Consider the following 23,687-nt stretch of genomic DNA (forward strand, 5'->3'; position numbering starts at 1 on the left):
TGCTTTAAAGGTTTACAGGCCAGATGTTATGTGCCGGTGGCGACGGTTTCTATTTTGGGAATATGAATGAATATATGATAAAATGAGGGAGGACCAAGATTATTTTATATTAATAAAGGAAAAGAAGGTTCTCGTATGAATAGAACATGAATGGTAGCTCCCCAAAATACCTTTACAGAGGTGAAGGGAAAGAAAGGCTGGAAGAAGATGGGGAGGGACCCCGGGGGGGAGGTGGAGAACTGAATGGTAAAGCTAAGTAAGCTAATAACAGAGGCAGAAGGAAGTACTGCGCCACAGGAGATAGAGATGTAAAGGCAGAAAAGCAGGCAAGCCTGGAAATCGCTGGTAATTATCCTATTGCACAAGAGGCGGCACAGCCGGGGCCTCCAAAAGAAGAAAGGAAAGAGAGAAAAGAAAGGAAAGAAAAGGAAGAAAGTTAGAAAGGAAGGAGGAAGGGAGGAAGGGAGGAAAGGAGGAAAGGACAAAAGGAGGAAGGGAGGAAAGGAGGAAGGGAGGAAGGGAAGAAAGGAGGGAGGAAGGGAAGAAAGGAGTAAACGACGACAGGAGGAAAGGAGGAAGGGAGGAAGGGAAGAAAGGAGGAAGGGAGGAAGGGAAGAAAGGAGGAAGGGAGGAAGGGAAGAAAGGAGTAAACGACGACAGGAGGAAAGGAGGGAGGGAGGGAGGAAGGGAGGAAGGAAAAAAGTCCATCCCTGTCCCTTTCCCCTCCTCCCACAGTCTTTTGGATCAGACTTCGAAGTCGCTTACAATCCAAGCTTGAGATTGGCAACTGCGGACCTTATGGTTAAAGAGTTCTGCTGTGATTTGTGAATAGTATTTTGATGTTTTGGGAATGCATATAGGTTTGATGTGGTGTAAAGCCCAGGAAGGCGGAAGCAAAGCCCAGGAAAGGGGAAGCAAGTTTAAGGAAAACTTTTAAAAAGATATGTGTGCATGTGCATGCGGGTGTGTACAGAATTAGACCTAATTTTAATTCTCCCACAAAATGAGAGTTGCAAAGAGTTGCAGGGATCTGAAGACATGGCCCTGAGCTCAGTACAGCACACCCAGAGGAGAGCCAAGTACAAGAGCAGACGGGCAGCTGCCTCCCATCTTTGAGTGCAGGGACGTGCCAAAGGAACCGGGCTGCTGGCCCACAACGTCCAACATCCTGCTCTGAAGATGGCCAGTAAGGAGGTGTGCGCTTGTGTGTGTCTTTGTTTAATAGAGGTAGCACACCTGGCCGGGCAATTGTGCAACAGGAAGCCACAGGGGGAAAATTTCTTCCTGATCTCAACTTGTGATCAGATTCCGCCCTGAAGCATAAGGCTTAAGTGTCCTTGCAACTTTCATCCAGAAGAAAGAAAAACATACTAACAAGCCCTTCTCCGACCCAGCCAGGGATCATAAAAATGGAAGGAGTTCAGAAAAGACCCTTGGGGTCTGTGCTGTCTTTGGAAACTGGGTGCCACCTTTGCCACATGGAAGACTAGTTGAAAGGCTGTTCCTCTACAGCCCTAATCTCACATGATACTCTTTTCGATAGACATAATTTGTTAGAATATAACGACATATCCTTTTGTAAGACTTGCCACATCAATTTTCAAAAAAAAAAAAAAAAAAACAGTACAGGCTGAGCGCGGTGGCTCACGCTTGGAATCCCAGCACTTTGGGAGGCCGAGGCGGGCGGATCACGAGGTCAGGAGATCGAGACCACGGTGAAACCCCGTCTCTACTAAAAATACAAAAAAAATTAGCCGAGCGTGGTGTAGTAGCTGTAGTCCCAGCTACTCGGAGAGGCTGAGGCAGGAGAATGGCGTGAACCCGGGAGGCGGAGCTTGCAGTGAGCCGAGATTGCGCCACTGCACTCCAGCCTGGGCGACAGAGCAAGACTTCGTCTCAAAAAAACAAAACAAACAAAAAAAAAAACAGTGCGAAGTCCTTTACCAAGTCACACATCACAATTTAGAATTTGGAAAGTACGTTAGCTTTTGCTGGGTGGAGGGAGGGGAGGGTGTCCCTCCCACACAGCTACACAGGGCACTCGTTATTGCATAGCTTTCTCATTGGCATTTCAATCATTCTTTAAGAAAAGGCTCATGAAATTTTCTCCAAGGCAGGTCAATTTTTAAGCAATTTCAAGTGAAAACAATGTCCAACAGAACTATAGTTGTGGTAGTTCAAAAGTCTGTTCTCAGCTGGGTGTGGTGGTTCACACCTGTGATCCCAGCAATTTGGGAGGCTGAGGCCGGAAGATCATTTGAGTCCAGGAATTCAAGACCAGCCAGGCACCATAGTGAGACCTTGTCTCCACAGAAAATTTAAAAATTGGCTGGGTGTGGTGGCTCACGCCTGTAATCCCAGCACTTTGGGAGGCCGAAGCAGGTGGATCATGAGGTCAGGAGTTCAAGACCAGCCTGGCCAAGATGGTGAAACCCTGTCTCTACTAAAAATACAAAATTTAGCTGGGCGTGGCGACGTGCACCTGTAATCCCAGCCACACGGGAGGCTGAGGCAAGGAACTGCTTGAGCCTGGGAGGCGGAAGCTGCAGTAAGCCGAGATCATGCCACTGCACTCCAGCCTGGGTGACAGAGTGAGACTCCATCTCAAAAAAAAAAAAAAAAAAAAATTAGCCAGGTATCGTGGCACACATCTTTAGCCTCAGCTACTTGGGAAGCTGAGGTGGGAGGATCGCTGGACCCCAGGAGGTCGAGGCAGTGAGCTATGATCATGCCACTGTACTCAAGCCTGGGAGACAAGGCAAGTCCCCATTTAAAAAAAAAAAAAGAAAAGAAACCACCAGGTTTGTTCTTCAGCAGGTTGCTAGAACCAAGACCATAATCCACCATGGAACTAAAGGGCGGATAGTCTCCAGATTAGATTGTGACATAGTAATTCTTAGGAATCCTAGGTTCATGAGCACCAAGCCCTAGGTCCCTGTGTCCTCTGAACACTGGGCCTGGTAAGGCTGTAAAGGGAGGGGAAGTAGAAGGGGAAGGAAATGGCTTCTCACTCAACAGCGTCAACAGTGAAGACATTGAGCAAGGGTTCTGGTAGCATTCATGGAGGAAACTTTAAGTCCATAATAGAAGCTTAATAAATAACTGATGTTTAAAAAATTCTGTTCAACTACTATCCATCGGCCTTCCTCTGTGCCAGGCACCATGCTGGACACTGGAAATGTAAGCAGTACATTGTCCAAGGATGAGGTGTGTACACTGAGTGTTTAAGAGGGAGCACAACTTCCGTGGCTGCCCCTACCTGAGCAGCGTCTTAAATTTGTATTTTCACGTTCATATACAGACCTATGTTTTCTGCTCCCTAAGTGGTCCAGATCAGCAACCCTGTAACAACTCTCAACCGACTGCACAAGCCCTTGAGGAGCCCATCTGGGCAAAGCAAGAGGACCCTTAAATGCCCTGAGTGGACAGACAGGCCAAGAGAAGCGGCGTGGAGACCGACCCACCTGCAGCCAAGATGAAGTCAAAGCTGGCAGGGCTGGCAGGCAGCTGCCGCGTGGGTCTGCAACGAGAGCCCCCAACAGGCGGTCAGGAAAACTCGTGACAGTTTTGGGGAAACTGTAAAAGGACTCTTGCTGGGGTTTGGTTGGGTTCAGGAAGTTAAAAGTTTTCACATATCCTAATGCCCTGAATCCCAGCTGTACCTCAATGGCAACAAAAATAGGGAGAAAACGACCCATCCGGGCTTGTGTGGAAGGCCCAGTTTTGTCTGCTTATATCTCAAAGTACTTGATTTCTCTCAAGTGATCCATTTCATACTTATCAGATCACACTTAATCAGATTCATAACCCTAACACACTCTCTTAAGACTGCCCTCTTTAAATAAATATCACTGGGCTATCCACTGTAAACAGCAATGTTGAGGCTGTCTTACTATCCGTTAAGACACAACTTTGAGTTGTTTTTCTAGTCCCATAGTATTGCCCAGTCATTCTCACTGGTTTAGTCCCTCCAGGCAACCCATTAGGAGTAAAATGAGAGCTCCAGAGAGATCTTCATCTCAGATAGGGTAGGAGAGAACATGGGCTGTACAAGAGAAGACTGGAAAGAGCTGACTCAAGTCAGAGAGGGATTCTTCCCTTGACATGGAAAGGCCAATCACAGACCTCAGAGAAGTTTCAGCAAGCCATGCTGCTCTTCCGGGCTATCTCTCCCGACTAGCTCTTAGAGAAATGGGGTGCGGGAGCAACTGGCAGCCCCATATGGTGGTGATGTGCCACTGGGTCCCAGACACCACAGCCAGCTATGGCAAGACCGCACACGGCTACAACAAACAGCCACTGGCTCTCTCTCCCTGACCCAAGAGGCATCCTGAGCCACGTCAAAAAAAAGGATGATGAGTTAATGCATTCATTTATCTTGGGCTGTCTGTGCTGTTTCTGGCACATCCAGCCTGAAGGTTCTCAAGCTTCTTCTCCAGCTATCTATATTCCCCTCTAGAAAGCAGGCAACTAAGAGGGAGAGCATTTGTGAGTGCCCTGTGTGTATGTGTCAGTACTTGCGCCTCACAGGAGCCCCTTAGGTATGGGAGGTGGCAGTATGTTCGCCCTGACACGGAGTCCTGATATGTTTCAAAACACAGGTCTCTACCTTTCTTCTTTCCTCAACCCTCACAGAGTATTTGCTCAGGATGTCAACTGTGTGAGGTCTGTATCTTACATATCAAAGAGCCTGGTACCAATTAAGTCCATAACAGAAGCTTAATAAATACCTACTGATTAAGAAATTCTATTCAGTTAATAGCCATTGGCTGTCCTCTGTGCCAGACCTTGAGCTAGACACTGGAAATATAAAAATGAACCCATCAGACTCCTGTCCTCAGCAGGCTTTCAGTCTAGTGTGGATGATAACTCAAGGATAACCGGATTGTTGCCAATAACAGAAGCAAGTTTAACGAGCTGCGGGAACACTGTGCCCAGCAGCAACAGGGAGGCTTGAGAAATGGACTTCCAATGACAAATTGGCTGCCAGGCAGAAAGAAGATCGAGGGAAGATTCCAGGCATAAATGTTCATTACATGGGCTCGGCATAGTGGCTCATGCCTATAATGCCAGCACTTTGGGAGGCCGAGGTGGGCGGATCACTTGAGCCCAGGAGTTTGAGACCAGCCTGGTGAAACCCTGTCTCTACAAAAAATACAAAAATTAGCCTAGTGTGGTGGTTCGTGCCTGTGATGTCAGCTACTCGGGAGGCTGAGATGGGAGAATCACCTGAGCCCAGTAGGCAGAGGTTGTAGTGAGCTGAGATTACCCCAGCCTTGGCCACAGAGTGAGACCATGTCCTCCCGAGAAAAAAGTTCATTATGTGATTGGAACATAATGTGGAGATGATACTAGAAAGGTAGGCAGTAAAGGGCCTTGCAGGTAATAAGAAGCTGGGGTTCGTGCTACACTGTGGTGTGAGACAGAGAGTAACAAGATCACATTTTTATCTGCAAAGAATCATTCCAAGTTGTGTTGGGGGTGGGGACAAAATGGAGGAAGGAAGATCAGAGAGGAGACAACTGAAAGGTCCAGAGCCAGAAGGAAGGCAGTGACAGCCGGTATATGGAGGAGAAAGATGAGTATGCACCAGACTGCCTGGCAGGCTGGAAAAGACGGCACACCTGCCCTCCCAAAGCTTCCATTCCAGTAGCAGTAAGAAGCAACAAGTGGAAGAGTCTGTTAGTGTATCGTGGACCAAACAAGGGTCACTGTTCGCTAACCTTCGTCCTGGATGGCTTTTGTGGCAGTGCTGGCTTTAAGTTGGCCTTAGAAGAATGACAGAGAGGTGACTTGACAGAACCATTCATTTACTACCCTTCTTTTGGCAGTTCTCCCCTGTGATTCGTATCCTGGTTTTATTTAGCCCTATCTTCGTAAGACTCTTAGATTCTTGTAACAGAAACCTCCACCAAGAAAAGCTGCCATCTCCTCTCATATTAATCCCACTCATCAACATCTCTTGGCAGTTTCTGACTTACGTGGGACAAAAGTAAATAAATAAAAACAATAATAATAAGACTTTGCCAGGCTAGCAAACCGATCCAGTCAGAGGATTATAAGAGACACCTGTTTTTCAATACAGCAGCTGCTAACACAGCAGAAGCATGGCATCGTAGTAACAAGGAAGAGTTCTCTTCCATTAAAAACCCAGTAGTAGCAGAAACTGGCATGGACTGATGTTCAACTATGTCACCTGAACGTGAAAAGAAGTTCAAATAAGACTAGACACATAACAGGAACCCACGTTTTGCCAACGTGGGAATCCAAATGCTAGTTTGCTGATAGGGAGGTGATTTACCTATTCCTCCAAGTACACTAAGGCACAAATCCTTAAAGCGGCTATTATATACTTAAGAGTGTTATCAAAAACACACTGAAGCTTTTTGAAGTTTGGTTGATTCATACCCTGTGGCTGACCAAACACCTCTTCACTTAAGCCAGCTTAAAAAAAAAAAAAAATTGCCCAGTTTGGAATGTAGACACTAACAAGAAGCACATAAACAACACTTTAAATTATTTTTTCAGTTCACCACTGAAGACAGACAAGACACACACACACACGCAACCTACCAACATATAAACACCACAGGCAAACTATCTCAAATGTACAATATGTACACATTACCTTTTCAGACCAGACCAGGGAGATGCTCTTAGAAACAGCTTGTTCACAGCCCCTCACCTTGCTGTTTAACAATGCGTTTATAGCCCATCACAAAGCCAGGCCTCCAAGGAGATATATTTTACATCTATATGTTAGGTTTCTTCGCCACAACAAAGCTGGATTTTGTGTAATCTTTTCCTCTATATGCTAGAAAACAGATTATGCCACAATTTCTGCAATTTATCATCCCATAAGCATGCAATACATGTGGCATATATGCAAACAGAGCCACAAGCACAAACCCTGGAATAAATGCAGGACGGTACCCAAGAAAGCACAAGCCACTCCAGATAGGCCTGACTAAAGCTAAAAATAGCCCATAAAAGCATTGTGTCAGCTACCCTCTCACTGTCCTCCCTAGAGCATGCGAATTCTAACCTCCAGTGTTGGTGCTTAAGCTTGAGCCTTTGGTAGCTGTACCTAGGAACCGTTCCCTAACCCAGGAAGCTACTTCCTAGGTGTTGGAGTGTGGAGAAATCGTTCAATGTACTTCAATTATTAGTCCATTCATGCACACAAATGCAGATAAAGACTGAACCTGAAATTGTGCATTTTCTCCTAAAGCCTGACATTTGTGCCCTGGGGCACTAGGACCAGCTGAGAGATGTCCCTTTTGGTAAATGGTATTAACAGAAACCTCTCAAGTGCTAAGCATGCTCAACTGCCCAAGAACCACCCAGCCAACAGGACTAACTCTTGCCTTACCCTGGCTGGTGTGCAGCAAGAAGTTTCTCAAAGAAGCACAATCTTGTCCACACAGACCCCAGCTGAGGTCCCAAAAGATTAAAGGGAGTGCACTCTCATAATATGAGACCCTAGGAAGAATCACAGACACCAATTTGGGGACCAGAGCTGCAAAGAAAATTCTTTCCAATTATCTATTTGGCATTTAGTCTGGCAGAAATATGGGCATAAAGGAAGAATAACTGGGTTTTCCCAAACGAAGCTCTGCAAGTCATCCAAAAGTGCACCAAAATAAGAAATAGGCTGTGTTGTGAACTCACATTCACCTATAACCTACATATAAGCCAACCAAGAGGCAGGAAGACTATATTCTCATCCACCCACACCTCCTCCATGGTGAACCTTCAAAGACCACAGCTGAAATGAAAATGTACACAAACCAACTTTCCCTTAAATCAGACTGTTCAACATGATGGCTAACAACAAACGCACACACAGGCATTCCCCCTAGTTCAGAGAAGCTCCATTTGGCCATTCTACCAAGTTTTTCAAGACAGAGAAATTCTCAGAAGAACTGGCTAGTGACTCTCAGAAGAATGTTAGTGACTTGTGCCACTGGGCCCACCTCTTCCCTCTTTGCTGCAATAACAAGGCCTTTCAGTGGGACCTGCTGGCTCACCTACCTTTCTTCCTTCTTGCATTTTTAAGGTTTTTTTTTTTTTTTTTTTTCCACTCTGGGGCCTTATCCCACATCTCTCCCAGCAGGGCAAACTGCCTTGCACCCAAAATATAAGTAAATACACTGCTGTCCATGTCAGTGGCTCCTTGTTCATCTTCTAAGGGTAGGTGGCTTCAAAAAGATAAAAGTGTTGGGAAGGGTGGGAACATGCAAGACAGGTGTACTACCGGGTGCCCTACTTGAGACGTCACCTAACACCGAGGTCCTTTTGCTCATTGCCCTGCCTGTCTCGGCGAAAGTTAAAGATACTCTTACAGCACGCTGCAAAAGATTAGAGGATCATCACCCCAGCCTTGCTGTGCTCGCCAACATTCCCCCTGGATTCCATTGTGTTCCAAAGCCACATCTGACCTACAGCTGACTTCTGCCTGCGAGGAGCACACCCTCACCTCCTCACTCACAGCCCTGCCAGACACAAGGAGCCTCAGAAATGCAAAGAGGCAGAACGCAAAATTCAGAAAGGGAGCCTTTGTTTCTTCGGTTCTCTGAAGGAAAACACTCTTACCTCACCAACAGGTATGCTCTCTCCTTCCACCTCACCCTAAAGTATTAGCGTCAGCAGATGAAGGGAAGGACTAAATGGCACAAAATCAAAGGAGCTGGCTGCTGTCCAGGGGACTGGAGGTGTAGTCAGCCAAATCAGGTCATTCAGGTCTCAAAGTCGGGGAGAACAGGAGACTTACCCCCGCCTGAAGAATCTGTGTTACCCAGACTTTATCCCCAAAACAACAACCCTCCCACCGGGTTCCCCCCACTTTGAATAAAGACGAGATCAAAAGGTGCAAAGTGAGAGTGTCCTGCTGTCCCCAGCCATCGCTGGCCATTAGTGGCAGTCAAGACCAATTAGTCAGGAGAGTGATGGGTCTCAAAAGTGCAAAGCACCAGTCAAGTGAACTCATGACACGGATCTTTAAAATCTCCCAGATCTCAAGTCAAAACGAGGACAAAATGGCCGGGAGCAGTGGTTCATGCCTATAATCCTAGCAGTTTGGGAGGCCGAGGTGGGAGGATCACTTGAGCCCAGGGGTTCGAGAGCAACCTGGGCAACAAAGCAAGACCTTGTCTCCACAAAAAGTTTTAGAAAGTAGCCAGGCGAGGTGGTGCACGTGTAGTCCTAGCTACTCCAGAGGCTGAGGCAGGAGGATCACTTGAGCCCAGGAGTTTGAGGTTACAGTGAGCTATGATCACGCCACTGTACTTCAGCATGGGTGACAGAGCAAGACCTTAAAGAAAAGAGGATACAGCAGTTACAAAATGCACTACGGATCCAATCCTTCAGATGTGCCATTTTTCTAAAACCTGTCACAGGGACTTGAGTTATGAGTACCCAAAGACGCCCAAAGAAAAAGAACTCACCTCTGTCCCTTTGGGTGCCTGGTCTGTGATCCCAGGTCAATACATGAAAATAATTAGCAAAACCATAGTGGTGAGCCAAGAGACACCACCATGAGGCTTACTCTAGCAGGAGTCTGATTTGATGGCCAAGGGCAGTTTGGGAAAGACAAATGGTCTGGAAATAACAAGCAATAATAAACTTGAGAGAAGTTTCCTTCCCTAGTCTGAGTTCTTTAAAGCAGTTAACGAAAGAGCATAGCAAATTCCCAGCATCTCCCCCATCTTCCTTTTTTTTTTTGAGACAGAGTCTCACTCTGTCGCCCAGGCTGGAGTGTAGTGGCGCAACCTCAGCTGACTGCAACCTCCACCTTCCAGGTTCAAGAGATTCTCCTGCCTCAGCCTCCCGAGTAGCTGGGATTACAGGCGCCTACCACCACACCCGGCTAATTTTTGTAGTAGAGACAGGGTTTCACCACGTTGGCCAGGCTGGTCTTGAACTCCTGACCTCAGGTGATTCACCCACCTCGGCCTCCCCAAGTGCTGGTATTACAGGCGTGAGCCGCCGTGCCCCGCCTCATCTCCCTTTTTATGAAGTCTCCGTAATACTCCCCCCTGTATACCCTAGTGCAGATCTACTTGTCCACATATTAGTCACTAGGCTTGAGACCATACTCATTCTAAATTGTCTCTTTGATTTTTTTTGTTGATATATAATAGTTGTACATATTTTGGGGGTACATGTGACATTTTGATATCTGTGCAGATGTGTAATGATCACATCAGGGTAGCTGGCACATCTATTGCCTCAAACATTTTTCTTGTGTTAGGAACAGTAGAATTCTTCTAGTTATTTTGAAATACACAATATTTCCCTACTGTGCTAATGAATACTATAACACATTCCTTCTATCTAGCTGTATTTTTGTGCCCCTTTGCCAACTTCTCTTCATCCCTTGACCTTGATTCTTCATTAGAGGCCCCGGCACTCTTCCAGGCCACACCTGCAGTGAGGTGGGCAGATCTGGGCCCTCCCTCTTCCTTCCTCACCTCTTAGCAGTGCCAGAACCTCCCCTGCCACAACCCAGAGTCACACTTTTACTGGGGAAACAAGAGAAAGTATTGGGGGAATGGTTAACTTCAGAGACAGGCTGTTCTCTGGGGTTCGATTTTTTAAATTACGAGCCTTACTTCTATCTGCAGCTCATTTTTTCCGGGAAATGCTTTGGAGTCAGCATGTCATCTTTGGTTATGGCAATCTTACGTATAGGGGACGTAAATGAAGCAGGATTACTGACCTCATCCAAGAGATAAGTCCTAAGAAAGATAAAGTTCCATGGCCTGTCATAACCCAAGGGAGAGGGGACAGGGCAGCTGAGAAGAAAATCACAAACTTCCACTTGTGGTTTCTAGGAGCAGATCAGAGGAGCAGTTTCTCTCCAAACCTAAACTCTTGCTTCAAGAGAATGAAGTAGCCCATACTTATTTCGTGGGGGTAGGAGGGGCAGGTGGGTAACATTTTCTCCACAATTCCTCAAAAAACGGTCATTTTCCAGTCTATAGTTCATCTTCTCATTTGCCATGGACATACAAAGAACGACTTAGGATCAAATTTAGGTCCACAGCAAGAAGAATACAACTGCTGAAAAGAGATACTTCGGGTCCCCTCACATCTGCTAGAGAGGAAGGTTTCCCCATGCCCCAAAGTAACAAACTTGGCCTTTTCAAACTCTTCTGTATAATTAAACTTCCACGAAGGGCCATCTACTCCCTGCCCTTGAAAGTGAACATTCACCAGCCCACAGCAAACAGTGTCTGTTCTGTGGTCAGACAGACATGGAACTGCCTGTTAAACAAAAGCAGACTGGAGAATTGATGCTCTCTTTCAAGTCTCACCCCAGTAACAAATAATAAGCAACTGTATGAAGGAGCAGATCCCTGAATAGGTTCAAATACTTGAGCGCTGAGTAATAATGCTAGTTACACTCACTGTACAGTGCTTCCAGACTTAGGTTTTTTCCTTTTCTTTCATCTCTGGAAACTTATTCAGAACCACATTAGCTATTCCTTCAAAATTCTGCTGTAAGATGCAAAAGGCATTTGCTATTATCATATAATTGCACTTGGCTCATCTCTCCTATTGTTGAGGCTTGTATTCAATTAAAGTTAAAATAAGAGCTTTTTTGAGCACTGACTGAGTGACCCCAGCCCTGTGAACAACTCAATGGGATAGTGACAAGAGCACTGTGCAGGGAGTCAGCTGACTCGGGAGGCCTAGATTTTAGTTCAGATGGCACCACCAACTAGCCACATGAGCTTGAGCAAGGCCATTAACATCCGTGGCCGGGGACGGTGGCTCACGCCTGTAATCCCAGCACTTTCAGAGGCTGAGGTGGGAGGATCAGTTGAAGTCAGGAGTTTGAGTCCACCCTGGCCAACATGGTGAAACCCTGTCTCTACCAAAAATACAAAAATTAGCCAGGTGAGTGGTGCACACCTGTAATCCCAGCTACTCGGGAGGCTGAGGCAGCAGAATTGCTTGAACCTGGGAGGCAGAGGTTGCAGTGAGCTGAGATCTCAGCATTGCACTCCAGCCTGGGTGACAGAGCGAGACTCTGCCTCAAAAACAAAAACAAAAACAAACCGTCCCCTGGCCTCTGTATTCTCAACTGTATAATGTGGGCACAGAACCAGAAAATCTCTAACCTCTTCCAGATCCATGTGTTACGGAGGATGTATAAAGGAGGAGGAGAACTAACTTTTTAACAGTATAAAGCACTACATTAAGCAATGTACATATCCCAACAACCCTAAAGTGACACACATTTTTATTACCACTTCAGATGAGTTAACAGGTTCATGATTAAGTAACTTGGACAAGTTCAAGTTCAGGAACCGGGATTCATAGGTCTGTCTACTCCACTGTCTGTGCTCTTCCCCTAGGAGCATCCACAGCATGGCAGTGAGGTAAAGCCCTTTTCTGAGCACCTTACAATCTCCTTAAGGGAAGTCAGTTTTACAGGTAAGAACAAAAGAACAACATAGAAGAAAATGCAAGTCAAAATCGAAAGACGTGGTGATTGGAACTACACTGAAGCAACACTAACACCATTGAGCACACTCACCAACGGCACTCAGCAGGGCAACGCGTCCTTTTTGGGTCATTCAGGAAATGAAGTCGTTTTCCGTATATCTGACTCCCACATACAAAGGGAAAATACCCCCAGGAGGCCACCAGGCCTCACGAGCTTGCAGATGCATTGGCTACCTCTTTTGTGCCTTCACGAGGGAGTACTTTTCATAAATCATTCATCCACATAACTGAAGCTTAGCCTTTTAAAACTTAACATTATTCTTAAGCCAACCATTTTTGTTAGGTATCTTTCCAAAATACATTGCATTCTTTCTTCACTTCTTAAATCTCATAACATGAACTCTGTCTTTCACTTGGAAGTCACAATGATGAACACTAATATGTCATGTGAGTCTTCAAAAGGAAGCTATGCTTTCTGAAGTCTTGCCTGCTTTTTCTCATTTTTCCTCTGCTATGGTCTTAGAGGAACATGGACCTAGGATGGAAGGCTGATTCTCACTCTGGCTTGGTCAGTCAGGAATGTGATCTCAGGCAAGCTCTTTAAAGGCCACAAGACTCAGTTTCCTCATTTGCTTCGTGGCAAATTTGGATAATGCTCTCTGAATCCCCTCATATTATCTCCATAACATATCTCTCTCTTTCTCTGTTTCTTTCCCTACATTTGCTCTGAAGACTCTCTTCATCAGAGCCCTTCAAAATCAGAAATGTATAAAGTCAGATGGCCGAAATGCTCTCTTCATTCCAGGAAATTAGAACAGGTGAGTTGGGTCAAGCCATCGAGATAGGAGTCCAAAAAAGATGATTCCTTTTGTTATAGGGGAAAATCAGGGAATATCTGAAATAGATTCCTGGAAATCACGTAATATTAAAGATGTACATGAGAGATGGTTTAAGAAAAACAAAAAATTGTGTTTATGGATTGTGTGAAAAGCTTTACAAGGGAAAAAAAAAAAAAAAAAAGTTGTATAAGGAGAAGCAACTGACCAGGAAGTAAAAAGCAGGCAAAGAAGGTGTCTAGCCCGAGGCCGGGCAGGATGAGGACACAATCGCTCAGATTTCCAACCACTTCATGAAGGAGCCATAAAGCATCGGAGGAAGTAAGAGAAAAACAGAGAAGGAAAAGAAAGGGATCTGAGAAAAACAAGAAGGGGCCAAATTGAAACCCATCAAAAGACAGAATTTCACCAGAGGACATTAGAGACTGGGGTAAATATGGAAAACTCAGACATTCATTCCGCAGTGGGTGGTGGCTTGGTGTGACCATCTGGTTGTCCCCGCTACTTGTGTAATGGCTAGGAAGACCCATCTTCAGAAGAGACCAGGAAGCAGGGGAAATTCAGAACCTCTGCAAGCACTTCTGCCAGCTCTATTCCTGCCTCTCATCTCAGCTTATGTAACGATCCACCAGCCACCCGTCACTTCAAGTTTCCTAATTTTCTTTGCAAAGATGGCTGCACTTTGGAAGGCCCTCATAGAAAATACTTTGGAATTAGAGTCCCACAGTACAGAATCTGGCCTTAGCTTTGCCGCTTACAGCCTGGGAGGTCTTAGGCCAATATATCACTTAACCTCTCTGGGCTTCAGTTTCCTCATTTGTAGAATGGAGAGAAAAACTGCATCCCTGAGAGAGCTGTGAAGAGTAAATGAGATGATGCATATAATGTATATAAAACAGCACAAGGATCAGCATGCAGTAGCATTCAATGAATGATGCTGGTGATGATGACGGAGGATGAAGAAGAAGAGGAGGAGGAAGAGGAAGAAGGAAAAGGAGAAGAAGAAAGTGTTTTGTAATAAATCACTATATAGCTGTAAGCTACAACTGGTTGTTGTAGAACAACGGCCACTAAAACAGCAGTCGAACACTTTTAATTACAGAGAATTTACAAAGTTTCAGAAATGCAAGCATTCTACAGTCTCCTGTAAGCGAAATTCATAGGGCTGAGTGAGCAGTTATGCTCATCTGAGAGTCCACACTTATCATGGGGCAATGCCTTTCCTAATCAAGCCTCTCGCCCACACTCTGGGAATTCCAGACCATTTAGACGACGACCAGGCTGAACTCTGTATTTTTACTATCTAAGAAGAAAAGGTTATCAAACAAATTGACAGAGCAAATAAAATGTGTGGTAATATTTTGACACTAAAGGAACAGTTCCAAGCACATGGTAGCACTAGTTTCTACCCAATGGATAATGTGGAACACATTTTTGCCTATTCATTGCAGCGTTCCCTGAGATGCCCCAGTAAGCAACACTTTATTAGTTTGGTTCCTGTATGTTCGGAAAATCAATAAAAATGTGTTTGTTTTTTAATAGGCTATAATTCTAACTTTTCACTAATTTAGTCTAGTCTTTCTGTCCCCAAATACTAGGTTTGGCAGTGAATAGTCTTTAAGCTGGGCCCCTTTTGGCGTGGGAACCCTGAGTAAATGCACACTCATTCTATTCAACAAATACACACGGAGACTGGTTCCCAACACACACATCTAACAACAAATACAGAAGTGGTGGACTCTTACCTGAAAACAAGCTCCAGGATTGTCTCTAAAGTAGTATTGACATAGAAAAAACATGTCATTTCTATATGGCACACCCTACGGGGCTTCATCTGACACTGAATCACTCGGCTGGGAGATCCACACCAAAGGGCAAGTTTTAAAAATGGGTGAAAAAAATGAAACTGCTGTGTGAGTTACTCCCAGCAACCCTGTGCACCCACCTTGCCCCCAGCTCTTTCCTGGTGTGCACAAATACAGCTGCGCTCAGAGGAGCAGAATGTGACTTAGCTCTACCTGCCTCTGGTGCTCACATCTGGGGTATTTTTTGCCCTTGACTTACTTATCCTGAGGAGGATAGCTACTTCTCTAGGGCCAGCTGCCACATTTTTAGCTTTGGCTGTTTGAAACAGGGAGCTTACTACACAGAAATTAAAGTATAAATAGGATTGTCTGACCCTTGATAAAAGAGCCTACGGCCCACGCAAGGATTCCTCAAAGGAGTCCTAACAGCAGATAGGGGACCTTCAGCCCAAAACAGAACTTGCAGGCCTTTGTGCACTGTAAATATATATATATATATTGCTGCTAATAGTGGTGCCAATACAAGTCCGTCAGGCCCTTCTTCTCTCATCCCCTCCCTCCTACTACTTCCTCTTCTCACACCTGACCAGACCCCAGTGGCCCATTTCTCCCCCCACATACCATCTTCCTTGGCACATACCCCCGTGCCCTCAGACCAGCTGGCTTGTGATTAAAATGGACCAAGCTAGGAAGTGCCAGAGAGAGTGAAGCCTACTGTATCGAGTTTCCTTGGCCTTTTATAGGGACACACCATGAACCCAGAGAATGCAGTGGCCTAAGAACCTGTAGGCCTGTGTCCTCCAAACCTGGCTCACTCACCCATGGGTTGAAGCAAACCCCTTAGCTCTCTGGATCCCCTCCCTATAAAAAATAGAGGAGGCTGGCCTAGGGGATCCCTAAGGTCTCTCAACTCTGAATGTTTGAAAACTCCCTGATTCTATTGTCAGAAAAACTGGGGGGCACTTAGAAGCCTGCTAATCTGAACCTGTTAAAGCAATTACTCAAGCCCCTTTGTTGTACCTTTTCCTCAGTTTCCTTCTTTGTTAGTTTTGACACAAAAGCAGTTTTTGAGAATTTTATCAAAATAATAAAACATTAGGCTGGATGCAGTGGCTCACACCTGTAATCTCAGCACTCTGGGAGGCTGAGGAGGGCAGATCACTTGAGATCAGGAGTTCGAGACCAGCCTGGGCAACACAGTGAAACCCCCATCTCTACCAAAAGCACAAAAATTAGCCGGGCATCATGGTGGGCGCCTGTAATCCCAGCTACTTGGGAGGCTGACGCAGGAGAATTGCTTGAACCCAGGAGGTAGAGGCTGCAGTGAGCCAAGATCACACCACTGAACTCCAGTCTGGCGACAGAGCGAGACTCTGTCTCCAAAAAAATAACAATTATAAAACGTTATTGTATCAAAATTCTATTAATAAGAATTTGAGGACAGACCCCCCAGGAGTGCTCTAGCCCTCTCTAAGGCTATAGTGGGCCCTATTGAGTGCTTTCTGCAAGCAAGCCAGTGGATGAAGGTGTTACGTCACCCTGAGGTTACACACAGACAGAAAGAGGAAAGGGGGCTGGCCTCCTCCCACCTCTCACTTCACATCAGCAAACATTACTGAAAAATATTTCTTTTTTTTTTGAGAGGGAGTCTCGCTCTGTCGCCCAGGCTGGAGTGCAGTAGCGCAATCTCGGCTCACTGCAAGCTCCACCTACCGGGTTCATGCCATTCTCCTGCCTCAGCCTCTCCGAGTAGCTGGGACTACAGGCGCCCGCCACCACTCCCAGCTAATTTTTTGTATTTTTAGTAGAGACGGGGTTTCACCGTGGTCTCGATCTCCTGACCTCGTGATCCGCCCACCTCGGCCTCCCAAAGTGCTGGGATTACAAGCGTGAGCCACCGCGCCCGGCCCTGAAAAATATTTCTATGCCAGCTGCCAAGCTAACTACTAGGACACCAAGATAATCATCGCTAAGCCCAAGGAGCCCAGAGTCCAGAAGGAGAGCTCAAAAGAGTCTCCCAGTTAGTAGCAAAATTCTAGAAACCAGATTTCCTTCTGCTATGAAAGCTGACTGATAAGGACAGCAGGGAAGGAGGGGACTAGGGACACTGTGCGACTCGTTTTTGTATTCTGGTTAGTCCTGGCCCACTAACAAGCTGTGCCAAGCCCGATAAGGGACCGTGTCTGCTAGGCCACAACCACCTTCCGCTGCAACTTGGTCAAACTTAGAACTGAAGAGGTGACTTGAAGGTGAAGGCTGATGATGGAAAAGACTGCCTCTTCCTTCTTCCTGTGACCAGCACAGTCAGCCATGCAATCCTCTTTAAAATAATTTGACTTTTTATAGAAAGTTGATCCTTTCCTTCCATTTAAACAACCCCAAATGGTCAGGAATTGAAGCATTTGAACTTCCATGACAACAGTGCCACAGCCTTCAAGGGTTGTAGGACAGACCCCCCCCAAGAGTGCTTGAGCACTCCTGCTTTCTGCAAGTCGCGTGTAGAGAGACAATAAGGCCCAGTGAGAGTTTCAGTGCCCTTGGAGTAGTCAACCTCTCTTCTACTATAAAAAGTGTGTGTCTGATATTAACTTCCCAGGTGATGGGAGCAAACTTACACAGTGCAAAAGAAATAGAAAAGCCCTTATCAGGCATTCATTGCGAGCCGCCACCACATGAGCCATCTTTACAAAGCTGTCACTGATTGACCAATTCAGAAACTTTCACCTTGGAAACTCCACCCAAATCGGACACTATTCTTTTCTAGCAGAGCAGGCACTGCTCAGAAATAAACAAAGTACTTCCCTCTGTGGCTGCCTCTGGTCAGGCTACTCTGTGCTGCATCTCACCAGCCGCTGAGGAACTGTCTGCCTACTGACCCACTACTTCTAAGGAATGAAAGCAAGTGAGGACGGTTTCAGGAGTGGAGAGGAGGAGTGGGAGAAACCTCTCCATAGTGAGAGCCTTTTGTGTCACATGAGTTCGGTATATCAGGTTCATCAGCTCATCCTTGAAAACCTCTGACATTCGTTCTTCACTACACAGAAAAGCATACTGTTTACTGGACTCTAGAAGCAAGCAACTTGCTTGTGGGTTGCCAGCAAACATTTTTTATTATGCAGTCACCGTACCACATCCCAAGGACTAAATGAAACGCAGCACACATCACCAGAACATTTCAGATGACCTGGAATAATCCCAGTCCTTGATCTCCAGTGCTTATTATTGGAACATTGAATTAAACAAACTCCATGGAAAGATACTCTTCACATACGTTCACCTAGACACATGCAGTGTAAGCAAATACATACTGGTTCCATCAAGAATAATCCAAAATAAAAGTGATTCTTTCCTTTCTGGTAAAGAACATTAAATCTATTTTAATTACATAGAAGTACACAGTAATGAAAAGAGGCACCCTGAAAGAACTGAGTTGTAAGCAATAAGGAAAAAAATGATATGCAAATTACAGACACAATTTTCATGTTGCATTTAAGAAAGCGTTTTGCTTAGGATTGGTTCTGTATGTGAGTAAGGCAAGGGACTGTTGTACTCTTTTTCCGACTGGAGCACAATGAAACAAACCACTCAGTAGTCTGCAGCCAGCACACCACCATAAGCCCATCAGAACGGTTGGGGATGCAGTTTAGAAGAGGATCAAGAAATGTCACAGAAAGCATTGCTTTTTGTTGTTTTTGCCCTGAAGTTACTGGTCTGTAGTTGGTCCAGATTTTCCTGATGTCGGGTTTATTGCCACTGAGCTAAATACAATTTACTGATTGAATATCCTACTATTTAGTTACCTCTATGTTATGAAGCGTCAAATAAATTAGATTATCTATACCGCAGGATTTTCCTGAACTCGGTGTAGAATCTAATTTATACCGCAAAAGAAACTGGTTTTGAAGTATTAATATCAAAGTACCCTAAGTTCTTTAGTGTGGCACGCCCCATGCCCACAGATATACTGCTACTTCCAGATATGTACAAACACAAAAGCCTAAAAGTTCCATTAGGCATTTTTGTGAGGCAAAAACAAAGAAGCTCAACCCACCTTTTGATTTCACATTAGCCTCTCCTCAAACCCATGAATATCTTTTCTGATAAGAAACACCAAAATGTGATTCTAATTATAAAAAACCTAGTAAACACGTATGATGAGCTACTGCGTTTCCCCTACACAGACTCTAATTGAAAGGCAGTGTTAAACCAGGAAGGGTTTTTCTAACTCCCCACAGACGAAGAAAACAGGTTATTTGTCCATTGTTGCTGTAGTGTCCATTCAATGAACACACATTAAATAGGCCAAACCAAAAACGAACTTCAGCAGCTTCAGCCTCTCACAAGAGCGGAAGGCTTTCTACCTGGACACTGGTGGAACAGTGAAATGAATAAAGTGTACAATAAATGCAGCGATGGGAAAAATAACACGGGTAGATGGATAAATCATCCTGCCTCCCAATGGTGGCAAACTTTACAACAACTTTTTAGAAGCAACAAACCGCAGCACCACAGTCTTTACAGATATATAGACAGGCATACACACAACTACTGGGTAGCCCAGCAGTGTGTTTACAAACATCCACCGCCCTGCATTTACAATACTGCAAAACCGGCCAGAAAGCTGGGAGAGTGCTGCTTAGATAGCCTCTCTGCACTGTCAAACACGGAAGGTCATTTTGCCTGGTTGCTTAGCTCTTCCTCTCCCTGCATCACAGGAGTTTTCTACTTTGGGATTGCTCAACTTTCATATGGATCGGAGTAAAATAACTATTCAGCAACTTTATTCACCTTGGTTTAAAAAAAAAAAATTCATTGTGCAATGCCTAGGAAAAGCTGACACCAGGACTGTCTCTCCGACAGCGCTTGCAATTACAATCAGACGAGGGGGAAAAAAAATCCTGTCTGATCAGACCCAGAGAGTCCTTTAAAAAAATAAAGAAAGAAAAAGATTCTATCGCAGTGGAGACTGAAGAACTTTTTTTCTAAGAAGACCACCCCTCGGGAACAAAAGTTATATTTTAGTCACATGTTAGGTGTAGGAATAGGGAGCAGGTTTTTGTTTTTTGTTTTTTTAAGCGCACGAATTACGGGGGTGTTTTACAGTTCTGGAGACAATCCGGGTTGCTCCTGACCAATTGTGACCGGCATTTCATTGTCAAAAAGCAAGGGGGTGGGGGCCGAGGAGCCGGCAGGGGCTCGGCGGGGGGGAGTAGCAAGGTTACGCTAAAGGGTACAGCAGCCGCCGAGAGCTGCATCTCCTTCCCTCGCGCCCCAAATAATTTACTGCGAACAGAGCAACTGCAACAGCCCGCTCTGAGGAGCCCAGCACGACTGCCGTGGCCGGTGCAGCTCGGGGTTTCCACCACGTAGAGGGAGGGGAGAAGATTTTTACCTTAATGCTACACTGAGCAGGAGTCTCAGACATGTCTCACAGCGAGAGAGATCAGGAAGTTCTCAGGTTTTTTCCACTTTCCTTTCCTCTCCCCAACCCAGAAAGGCTCCAGGGCCAGCCGGACGCGATCATTTAAGAAGTTTCTTCCAGCATCTCTCCCGGCAGCCGCCCCGGGGGTCTGGAGCGCGCGGGGCGGGGCGGGGCGGCCGGCGGAGTTGGGCGCGCGGGGCGGTGGGGGCGTGGGAGCCGGGCCCGAGCGCGGCGGCGGGGTCTGCAGGTCGCGGCGCGGCGCGGGGACCCGGGACGCAGCCCGGCCGGCCTCCCGGTCTCTCCTCCCACCCGCAGCCGGCGCCCCCGCCCCCCGCCCTCCTGCCGCTCTCCCTCGCTCTCTCGAATGTTTTCCTTCCTGGAAGAGAGAAACTGAAAGGCAGAACTGAGAAAGCTCTTTGCTCATTGACTTGAGAGTTTCAGTGCAGAAACTGACGTGAATTCCCAGCACTGAGCTCTGCCTCTTAAAGGAGCCACCAGGAAATAAAAGCTCGGGTTACAGCCCGGCATCGGGGAAATAAAAGCTGTGCGGGGGAGGGGCGGCCGCGGGGGCGCGGGTGGAGGAAACCCGGGGAGCGGGGCCTCTTGGGGCCGCGGCTGCGAGCGGGGCGAGCGGCGCAGCCCCCTAGGCCGGCCCCCAGTGCGGGCGCCCGCCTTCCACGCCGCGAGACCTCCCGCTGGCCGAGCCAATTTCCGGGCTTGAGGAAGACACCTTTAAAAAACGTTACATCGTGGCCCCAGACACCACAAAACAGGTTTTATTAAACTCCTCCCACCTCCCCTGGCTGCATCTCTTGGATACATTGATGTGCACAAGGGTTTTGAAACGTTTCCCTAAGCGCAGATGCAACGAAAGTAATTATCTATGAAGGGCCATTCCGGTAAGGACGCGGAATCTGAAGGAGGAAATAAAACAATAGCCTTTGTTCTGCTTCTCGACCGCTGCCTCTTTAAGAGAATCCACCAGGAAATGGGAGATCGGGTTACAGCCTGCACACGGGGAAATGTGGGGAGAGCGGGCACCCGAGCGCGACGCCGGAGACAAAGCCGGGGCGGCCTCGCCGCAGACGCTGGGGGACCGTCGGGCGGGGGGATTCCCGGGGAAGGTGGGCGCCCCGGAAAGAGGTGGCGCCGCGCTCCCGCTCGGGGATGCGGCGGCCGCGGGCGCTTCCCGAGCCGAGCACGCGCTCGGGGAAGGGAAAGCTGCAGGGCAGTTATCAAAGGCAGCCGAGTTCCTTTTCCTGACCTCCCCCTCCTGTTTCGAAATCCACTGCCCTTTTAAAGAAATAGCGGCCGCTACCAACCGAAATAGGTGACTCGACTACAAAGTTGGCAGGACGTGTTCCTGCAGATAATACCCCTCCCCATGACCGCTTCTCTGAAACCGTCATTGGCCGGTTGATTGGATGGCCCTGGGATCCTGCAGGGGGAGGAATATTTGGTTGGAAAAGCAGTTGAGGAGGGTTAAGGCCGTTGGGGCTGAGGGGTCTAGCCCTGAGCACAAGTGATCTGATCACTCTATTATTTTTATTATTATTTACACTCTCTTAAATTGCCCTGAAGTGTCCACCACAAAAAACTCAGAACATTATCATTGTACTTAAATTCTAACCTTGTTAGCACATATTGGGGGCTTAATATGTGGATGTGTAATGTAAAAGGAAATTTGTTGTAATTTCGTCTTTATAGAGTAACATTAATAAATATGCTATAAATATGTATATACGCATATATACCCATATATGTTACCTGCACCGGACCAGGACACATTTCCCCAAGTCTCCCCACCCTACAGATTTTTCCTACCCACTTTCCTTCACCTCTTCACATTATAAAATGTGTTCAGACTTGTACACACAATATTTTTGTTCACACATTGATCACATCATTCCGAACGAGGCTAGGGTGGGAAAGAGTGCTGTTGCTGGGATGGTGGGAACTGGTTGTTGTGAGCCTCCAGGAACCTGAACAGTTAGTCCTACCCTCTCTCCGAGAGATCTCAGTCTTGTCCGCACCGACTCCTCTGCCTTTGACCACCCCTTTCTCCCCTTTAACAATTTTCTGTATTTTTTATTTTTTATTTTTATTTATTTATTTTTTTGAGACAAGAGTCTTGCTCTGTCACCCAGGCTGGAGTGCAGTGGCGCGATCTCGGCTCACTGCAAGCTCCGCCTCCCGGGTTCACGCCATTCTCCTGCCTCAGCCTCTCCGAGTAGCTGGGACTACAGGCGCCTGCCACCACGCCCGGCTAATTTTTTTGTATTTTTAGTAGAGACGGGGTTTCACCGTGGTCTAGATCTCCTGACCTCGTGATCCACCAGCCTCGGCCTCCCAAAGTGCTGGGATTACAGGCGTGAGTCACCGCGCCCGGCCTCTTTTGCTTTTCTTAATTGGTGTTGCAGACATTGGTTCAGATGTCGCGTTGCTAGGTTATGTCTTCCACATCACTTAGCAATGTGATCCCTGACAACACAGTCACTAAGCTTCTGTAAAATGGGAAAAACAGTACCTAGCTCATAAGATTATCTTATTAAATAAGAAAATATATACAAATGCCTCCTTAGCAGAGAGCTGAACAATATATGTGCTCAATTCAAGTTGGCTACAATTATTATTTAACCCCAGGACTAAATTAGTTCTCGACTTTTCTTCCTAACTCCTCCTCAACGTCTACAAGTGATTCATAGAAGTAGTAGTTTGAAGTAGAATGTTTGTGGTTCCAAAGCAAAAAATAGTTGACAACTGTAGCAAAAACTACATTTAGGGGGTTGCCAATCTCTGTAAAGGGCCCAGTTGTAAATGCCTTAGTCTTTGTGGGCCAAGAGACAAAATTGAGAATGTCAGGTAGATACTCATATAATACGAAGAAAAAAAAAGTCCACAGTTTTTTATTTTATCAATTCAAAGTGTAATAATAGCAATTTTAATACAGGTACAATAATGAAAGGCATGGAATTCTTTTGGGGGGAAAATAACATTTCACTTGGTGTTCAAAGTGTTCTCTCATAAAAATTGACTGCAGATAGATGTTCATCTATTAATGCTGATTTTTTATGAGATTTTATGTACTTCATTTTTGAAATATCTTTCTACACAGACAGATACTGCCAAATACTGATACCAACCCATGAGCACATGATTTTCCTTGAG

General features: G+C 46.1%; 1 protein-coding gene across 1 annotated transcript in view; it reads right to left on the reverse strand.

Annotated features, from left to right (window-relative positions):
- Positions 1-20,914, reverse strand: part of ETV6 (ETS variant transcription factor 6) — a 253,212-nt gene extending 232,298 nt beyond the window's left edge. Inside the window, exon 1 of the mRNA XM_012502492.2 lies at positions 20,490-20,914. Within this exon, the coding sequence (XP_012357946.1) occupies positions 20,490-20,522 (33 nt within the window). The 5' untranslated portion in view covers positions 20,523-20,914. The remainder of the gene's footprint in view (positions 1-20,489) is intronic.
- Positions 20,915-23,687: the final 2,773 nt, after the last annotated feature.

This window comes from Nomascus leucogenys, chromosome 23 (assembly GCF_006542625.1).
Source record: "Nomascus leucogenys isolate Asia chromosome 23, Asia_NLE_v1, whole genome shotgun sequence".
Lineage (NCBI taxonomy): Eukaryota > Metazoa > Chordata > Mammalia > Primates > Hylobatidae > Nomascus > Nomascus leucogenys.